The sequence below is a fragment of the Mercurialis annua genome, linkage group LG1-X, assembly GCF_937616625.2.
Source record: "Mercurialis annua linkage group LG1-X, ddMerAnnu1.2, whole genome shotgun sequence".
Classification (NCBI taxonomy): domain Eukaryota; kingdom Viridiplantae; phylum Streptophyta; class Magnoliopsida; order Malpighiales; family Euphorbiaceae; genus Mercurialis; species Mercurialis annua.
The window spans coordinates 66,102,517-66,111,387 of NC_065570.1; the positions used below are offsets into that span (position 1 = coordinate 66,102,517).

The window sequence follows — 8,871 nt, forward strand, 5'->3', positions numbered from 1 at the left end:
TTTTTAATACACAATTACTACGAAAGTCTACGACTTTGCGCTTTGCCTAGGAGACGGGGTAAATCTCAAATACCTATGAATTTTCATCGTTTTTAAGCCAAATAGAAGGACGCTTTAATTTTTCCATGAAATTTTATAAGAGGGGCCTCATAAGCGGCCCCTCAAATGCTCGCGTTCTGGCGTCAATTGGTGGATCTCCTCAACTATCAGGTAAGTTAAATTGGATTTTTATCTACTCTTTGGGTACTTTTTGTAGGTGGTCTATATTGGCGAATTTGTCTTCTGAATGCTTCCGACATTTTCCATCATGCGTTGCTACAATTTAAGGTGATATTTATATTATGTCATTTATATGTCGATGGTAAGTTGGTTTTCTATAAGTTATTTATTTATTTTTGTTTCTACCGTTCGTTTAGCAAATTATGCAAGTTTTGCTTTTTAATTTGTTAAACGAATGTGTATTTGGATGGCTCAATTAGTAGCCGCGAAGTCCACTTTACTTTTCCTTGTCTAAGAATGGTTCATCATCTTCAGGAGGTGGCCATTCTTTTCTTATTATTATATATTGTTATCTTTGGCAAAAAAAAAAAAAAAAAAAAAAAATCATAAAACAGAAAAAAGGGGGAAAAAGTTAGGTTAAGTTACTCTGTTAAGCTGCAAAAAGAAGTTTAACTCAATTTGGACCTAAAAACCATAAAAAAGAACAAACCACACCAAATCCAGTTTTCTATTTTGGCTAACTCACCTTCTATCCATTACTCTCCTTTAAAAATAATTTCTCTCTTTTGCTACACTCTCTGCAGAAACAACAAATTCCAAAAACCCTAGGCTCTATTTTCTCATTATTATTATTATACTTTATTAATTTAATGAAAATTAATTTCATCTCTTCTTCTTCTTGTTTTCCACTTCTCAGATTTTCATTTTTACGTCGTTAGGGTTTTTCTTCTGCAACTTTTTTTATTTTTTGCTTCTTTTTTTCTTGGATCTGGTCATGGACTCTCGAGATTCGTCTTCTTCTCAATCTTCGCAGCCCGCAATCAACGCAACCACCGCAACTCCGGCCTCTTCCGCCGCTGTTACTGGCTCATCATCGCCATCCACCACTGAAGATGACGCTGTTCTTTCTGTAAACGCTGCTCTTGCTAAGGACGCTTCTTCGCATTTCCAGTCTCGTCGTTTTGTTGATTGTCTCGCCGTTTTGCATCAGCTTAAGCAGAAGAAAGAAGACGATCCGAAAGTTAGTTATTCTTTTTATTATCAATTTGAATGACTTGACTGAGAAATGTGATTTATTAACTGTTTACTCGAACATAGCTTTTTGATTGGATCAACCCAATGGTTAAGTTTAAGAGAACATGCTGTTATTGTACGTGATTTGATGACCTGTGCCCCTTTTATGCCTCATGACATTATGAGCTGTTTCATCTACATCTAGGGATTCGTAGCAATTATACTGTCAAATTTGGCTCCTGTCTTCAGTAATTTCAACTAATTTACTGAAACCATGTCATAGTGGCTACGGGAGCTCGGAATTATTTGTGAAGTGATTATTTAAATTCCAGAATATTGTTTCTCATCAAACTAGTTGATGCCTTAATTTCTGGTATTTTGACTTCCATCCGACCAGGAATATGTCAATTGTCTTGTTAAGTTATGAGCACTGTAGTTCGTTTATATAGCAGAAGAACTGTAAGCATTTATTGGTCATAGATGTAAATATATGCCATACATCACTCCGTTGACTGACTTATTTTGGTAAATGTTGTTAACTTCTTTATTTTCATTTTGTATCTGCATTTTAATTCAGATGTTAAATATGTTTCAGGTCCTTCATAATATTGCTATTGCAGAATGCTTTCGGGATGGTTGTTCAGATCCAAGGAAGTTGCTTGAAGTCCTTAATAATGTTAAGGTATCGACTTTCATTTTCCAATTTAGCATGTTTCTCATGCTTATTGTAGCACATATAGCAAGAGCTGCACCTACTCTTTTCTTATGATGCTATGTTTACTAGTTACTACAAAGTTGCAGTTTTTGAGCTACATTTTTCTTTAGGTTGATAATAACTTTTTTTCCTTTTTGCAAGTCTATCTTTATTCATCACTATAGACGACATTTATTAAGAGAGGAAAACATATGAAGATGATGGAATATGTGATATTGTCCTAATGAATTAGCTAGAAAGAAAGAAGATGGATACAAGTGAATCTATTGTAGAATATCCAAAACAGGCTTGGGATTTCAAATTCATAGCCATATACTGTTTAACACGACCAACTATTTATCTGGTTAAGATTTTGAGTCTGTCTAGGCCACAATTTATTATGTTCCTGCTATTTCTAAATTACATTGGTGAGCTAAGACATTAAGTTAAACTTCTAATTTCCAGTATCCTTTATTTAACAAAAGCAAGAGGCACATTTTATGGATGTAGTAATACAATATTTATTTTTTGTCATTTTCAAACTCCTAAATAATGAAAATGACATCTAATCTAATTTTTTCTTTTCATTTTCCACATCTTATTTCTTCTATTTTTCTGAAGGATCCAAATATAGTGTTTAGCTTGATATCGATCTTTTTTGGTGAAGATGAGTTCAAATTTCTTATTGGTTGAGGAAGGCTAAAAGCCTCCATAAAGTAATTTCAATGCTGATATTGATAGTATCTTTTATAAATGATTTAAACGTGTTATCTTGATGCTGTTTTGCTTTTATTTCTTTTACTGTTATTGATTGGAGAAGACTAAGAGCCTTTTTAAAGCATCTACAATGCTTATTTAAAGTTGATTAGAAATTAATTGTTGCTGAATGGATTTTGAAATGTTAGAAGTTGATAGCACAAGGCAGCACTTTGACTCTTGAAATGTCTAGCAAGTGCTGTATCATATATGTTTGGAAGACCTTCTACTTGAACTTTGTTTGTTAAAGTAGGGATGTTAAGAGCTTCCTGTGACATTTATGCTTCTTTCACTCATGCATATCTAACCCTTTGTGAAATTTGCTTGTGTACTTCATATTTTTATTTCTATTATTTTTGTCTATTGATTTCTTGTTTGAGACTTGACCTGCCTAAGTAAATGGACTTCTCTGAGGAAGTTATCAGCCTGATATGGCAGCATCTGCTTATATTTTATTAAGTGTCAACGTGCACCCAACAAGATATGGAAAAGATTGGGAAACAACATGTGTATAGCCAATACTACTTTGCTGTAAGCCTGTTATTATTGTCATTATATTATAGTGACATATTTCTCAAAAAGAGGGTATTTTTGGGAAAAAGGTTGGGAATCATGTTCGACCTTTGATGTCTTGTTAGAATATGTTTTGTTTGGAGTCTAGCCATGTTATATGTTCTGTTTTGGTGATTAGGCATTGGAAAATAGCTATATCTGATACGTGTACTTGATTCCTTATTTTTTGAAAGTTCTATCTTTTAAAAGTATTTGGAAGTGACTCTGAGGCTTCTTTGCAATGCTTGTGACTTGCTTGCAACTTGAGTGGGTTTCAGCTTGTGAAGCTGTGATATCTGTTGGACTTAGCCCTAATTTGAAGGAGCAGCAAGCTTCTTTCACTGTTATTAGGATTATTGTGCTATAGCAAGTTAATTTCTCTGTCTGTCCAAAGTCCTTGCATAGAATAAACAGTAAGGGAAATTTATTACCAAATAATAACAGAATGGACCTTTTCATGAGGTTATGTAGTTTTTTGATGTTTCTGTCTTGCTTTTTCGTGTATTGTTGTACAACAACTCACATGAATTTGCGGAGAGGATTTGAAAATTGTTTGTTGGGTATTGTTGGGCTCCATTAGTTTACATTTTTATCCTTTAGAGTAGAATTTGATATTGTAGTCATTGTTTTGTTGTTGGTGTTGTTCTAGAAGAAAAGCGAACAGCTTGCTCAAGCTTCTAGAGAACAAGTTGAGGCCACAAACACTTCTGGAAACAAAGTTACTCAAGCATCTAAAGTAAGTGGAGCAACAACACTTCAATTTTCTGCTGAAAATGGTGCAGGTCTTGTTTACACGGACGAATTTGACCCTGCTGTTGCAACATTAAATATTGTAGGTCTTCAATATATTTGTGGTTTCTCTGCTGTGTTTGCTGTTGAAATTTCTTTCTAATATGTAGTTTTTTGTTGATTTTTTATAGGCAATTACTTGGTTTCATCTTCATGAGTATACGAAGGCATTGTCTGTTCTAGAACCCTTGTATCACAATATTGAACCTATTGATGAGGTTGGATCTTTTAACCTTTGTTACTGCTTTTGAATTTTTATCTTTTGATTATTGTGTTATGATGCTCCACTTTTTTATTTGCAGACAACTGCACTCCATGTATGCCTTTTGTTGCTGGATGTGGCACTTGCCTGCCATGATGCGTCAAAATCTGCTGTAAGTTAATATGAAACAGTGTTGTTACCGTTTTATAATTCACATTTCTTCATGTGTTACATGTTAATTAAATTTTCATTATAGTTAGTTTGGAGACAAGTGTTTCTTCTTCTTTCATGGTTTCAATTCTCAAGCAAATGTGAAGAAGAGAGTATTGCCTCTTGCTGAATAAATCTGTTATTATGGTTTGGCCTATTCCATTTTTCTTGTGATGATCAGTTGGAATTAAATTCAATCTATAATGCTCTAGTATAAGTCTGGACAAAGGTTGGGTGTTATTGTAACTCCCTAGTTATTTTCCAGTTTATCTATTTTGTGTAAGGTTTCAAAGTTTCTTTTAGCATTACCTAGTCACAATCTACTCTTGATATTTTGGATGGGTTCAAAATACATTTACACCTATTACCAAGTAAATCACTGGATGTTGGAAAGGGAATGTACGAAAGGCACTTGGCACCAAGTATTGTGAAGTCTGCAAAGTAGGCCTATAGAGAAATAAACATCAGGGAAAAATAGAACTAAGTGAAAAGGAAAACAGGGGAAACACTTATCAATACTAAGTGAAAAGTAAATCACTGCAAAGTAGGCCTATAGGCCTATAGAGAACTAATTTTATTCAGCTAATCTTCTTCAGTGCCTAGTGTAATGAGGTCCTAGCAGGTTGTTTGAAATGATATTGTAGAAACTAATAGATCATGGTTATCACTTATCAATACTTAAAAACTTAAAATGAGCTCATTGTTGAAGCCATTTCCTTGAAGAAATGTGGGTTGCCTTTGATCTAATATTGGTAAAAGAACTGCCAGAATGTTGACTTGCTGCTTCTTTGGACTTCAGGTTTTTGTTTTCAATATGCGTGCTTTGAACACAAATTTATTCTTCTTTGAAAATATTTATGCAAATAAATCAGTTTTGCTTTCATGGGTTGGTCACAATTCGTCTATGATGGTGAGGGGGTCAATACTGAGGTGCTTTTAGAAGCATATTTGCAATAATGGTGGTGGTAAATCGTATAAACAAACTGATTGCAAAAGGCACTTAGTGCTTTTATATTTTAAAATTAGCACTATTTTTGCATTTTATTTCCATCCAAGATCTTTTCTTAATGTCCTTCCAAGATTTTTTCTTAATGCAAATCAAATAATTGTTTTTTTTTCTTTTGGGAATACCAAAAATCAGAGATGACTTGCTAACAATAAAGACAAGTGAAATTGTCATCCATTTCCATCTTGTCAGTTATTATGCGTACCATGCTTTTTGTGGGACGGGGTAGTAATTTCAGGCTGTTTTAACAGGAAAGAAAGAGGGTATGATTTTTCCTAGTTTGGTTTTCAATCATTATTATCATTGGTTGCTCTTCAGTTGTGTTTTATTACTGAAACTCTGTTCAGGATCTTAACTAAGCCATATCTTTGGCGTATCAGACTGTAAAATGTTTGGGTTGGATTTTTCGTATTGGGATTCATTAGGTAAAGAAGAGAGTGTGAACTAGTTTTATTGTAGAAGTCTTTCTTGTTTAAAGGAGGTTGAATTTTTTTCCTCGCTAAATTGATCATGCTGTCTGGAGAATTGGAGATGGGGATCTTTTTGTGGTTCATATAAGTAATGTGCTTATATTGGTGTTTCTTCGAAACCATGGACCACGTTGATTTAGTTTTGTTGCAACTTACTGGAATTCATACTGCAGTAGACATTTCAGTTTCTAGCTGCTGAACTCTTTTGAAGTTCATGGCTTTGTTGTGTGATTTTTTTTGAACTTGCTTAATTGTAAAAGTCCATTTGCCAGCCACCTGCTCTCACCTTAAAGTTGAAGGAATGACTAGAATAATGTTGATTTTCTCTCGCTCATTTACTTCGATCAGCTTGTGTTTGACTCAGCACATCTTAATTTTTGGATGGCTAGACGTTCCAATTGACACCGTTTCTTTTTCCATTGAACAGGATGTATTGATTTATCTAGAAAAAGCTTTTGGTGTTGGCGGAGTGAGTCAAGGTGATGGAAGCTCTGCACAACAATCTGCAAGTCTTGTGGCAAAATCTTCCTCTGTTCCGTACAGTTCATCTATAATGGATGCTTCTAATTCCGATTTAGCAACTAGCGGGAATGCTTTGGAAAATTCTTTATCAAGAACTTTATCGTTAACAGAAGAGACACTCGAGTATGAGACTGTATTTTCACTTGAGAATTTGACAAGACCTTCTAGCCTCTCGTCATCAAATGATCTTTCAAGGGTCCAAATTGATAGAACTATGTCTACAATTGATCTGAAGCTGAAGTTGCAGCTTTATAAGGTACGCTTTCTGCTTCTTACTAGGAATTTGAAACAAGCAAAGCGTGAAGTCAAGCTTGCTATGAACATTGCACGTGGGAGAGACTCGTCCATGGCTCTCCTCTTGAAGTCTCAGCTTGAATATGCTCGGGGTAATCATCGTAAAGCCATCAAGTTACTGATGGCATCAAGTAATCGAACAGAGATGGGACTCTCGAGCATGCTCAACAACCTGGGTTGCATTTATTTCCAGCTGGGGAAATACCATTTATCATCCGTGCTCTTTTCTAAGGCTTTAACCAGCAGTTCATCTCTTCGGAAGGAAAAACCTCTTAAGATGCTAACTTTCTCGCAAGACAAATCGCTTCTGATTATGTACAACTGTGGGATTCAGAACTTGGCTTGTGGGAAACCGTTTCTGGCAGCTCGCTGTTTCCAGAAAGCAAGTTTAATCTTTTACAATGTTCCAATCTTGTGGCTCCGGCTTGCGGAATGTTGTCTGATGGCTTTAGAGAAAGGACTTATAAAAGCTGTGGACAAATCAGAAACTGTAGTTCATGTTATTGGAAGGGGAAAATGGAGGCATCTCGCAATTGAAATTGGGACATATAGAAATGGATACACAAATTCGGAAAAACAAGAGGACCTGTTTATGGGCAGTGATGGCCAACCAAAACTTTCTTTGACCCTTGCCCGCCAATGTCTCCTCAATGCTCTGCATTTACTGGGCAGCTCTGATATAAACCATTTGAAATCTAGTTTGCCTTCTAGTATCTCCTTGGAGGAAAACGAATTAATCGATACGAAAGCATCGAGTATATCTGTAGGCTTAGGTCAGCTTAGCTCAAATGGTGATCTAAAAGAGCCAAAGGGAGGCACAAGTCAGGAGATTTTGCAGAACTCAATCTCTCACTTCGAAGATGTTCGTAGAAGAGAGAATCAGATGATTAAGCAAGCTCTTCTTGCAGACTTGGCATATGTAGAGTTGGAACTGGAAAATCCTGAAAAGGCATTGTCTGCTGCAAAATGCCTCCTGGAGCTTCCAGAATGCTCAAGAATTTATGTTTTTCTGAGTCACGTGTATGCGGCAGAGGCTCTCTGCTTGCTGAACAAGCCAAAAGAAGCTGCCGAGCACTTGTCAATTTATTTGTCGGGAGGACATAATGTGGAGTCGCCATTCAATCAGGATGACTTGGAGCAATTGCGAGATGAGAAAACCTATGATTATGAAGAGACCAACACGAAGAACTCTTCATCCACGGAGGAATCCCGAAGTATTGAGTTTCTCAAGCCAGAAGAGGCTAGAGGTATCCTTTATGCCAATTTTGCGAGCATGTACGCAGCACAAGGGGAGATTGAGCGAGCAAGGCATTTTGTGACACAAGCATTGTCGCTTATACCGGAGAGCCTAGAGGCGACTTTAACAGCAGTTTATGTGGATCTTGTATGTGGTGAGTCACAAGCGGCGATTTTGAAGCTAAAACAATGTAGTCGAGTGAGGTTTCTTCCAAGCCGTGTACAATTGAATAAATGTTGATGGTTCAGTGGCTTCCAAATTCTTGTGTTTGGCTCAGCTTCAGTGTTAGTTAGAGGGTAGATCAGCGATCCTTTTTATAGGATTTGTAACATATATATAGATCAGCTCAGCTCAGAGAATAAGTTTTCTGTTTTTTTTTTCTTTGATTTTTCATATTTAGGGTTCATTAATTGGTGTGGCAGAGTGTTTTGGATAGAGCGGATGCCCACCTTTCGATTTAATGTTGTGTTCCTTCTTGCCATTAAAAACACAAGCAAAGAAATTATTCATCATTTTCTCTTTAGATCTCATTGTTTTTTTCACTGCTTTCTTTTGATCAATGCTCTAATAGCTGGTAGTGCCATTGTTGCCCAGTCAGGTAAAATTACAAGTTAAATGTCATAGCTATGATTATGGATTTACTAAACTGCTTCTGGCCTTGTTTTGATGGAGTAATTATACCATGCAACATATCTTCTCACGTGTGATAAATTTTATTTTTTTAGGCTAAATAGTTAATTTGAATTCTCATGATTAGCTTGGTTTTCTTTTATTTGGATCTTAATATTTTTTTTTCTTTTCAAGTGGTATCAGGTGTTGTTAAAGCAATAACAAAATAAACCCTTCTTTTAATAGGTTTTTGTTTTGTCGTTACACATGCTAATACGGACAATACGTGAAATTCAC

At 35.7% G+C, this 8,871-nt stretch overlaps 1 protein-coding gene across 2 annotated transcripts; it reads left to right on the forward strand.

Moving 5' to 3' along the window:
- Positions 1–714: 714 nt before the first annotated feature.
- On the forward strand, positions 715–8,488 carry LOC126655122 (uncharacterized). 2 transcript variants are annotated; one of them, XM_050349126.2, is made up of 6 exons: positions 715–1,240; positions 1,829–1,915; positions 3,885–4,067; positions 4,156–4,242; positions 4,327–4,398; positions 6,340–8,488. In XM_050349126.2, the coding sequence occupies exons 1-6, from the start codon at positions 995–997 to the stop codon at positions 8,203–8,205; spliced, it is 2,541 nt and encodes an 846-aa protein (XP_050205083.1). In that variant the 5' UTR covers positions 715–994; the 3' UTR covers positions 8,206–8,488. The 2 variants fall into 2 exon arrangements, with proteins under 2 accessions (XP_050205083.1, XP_050205088.1); XM_050349131.2 differs by having other exon boundaries at positions 3,888–4,067.
- The last annotated feature ends 383 nt before the right edge of the window (positions 8,489–8,871 follow it).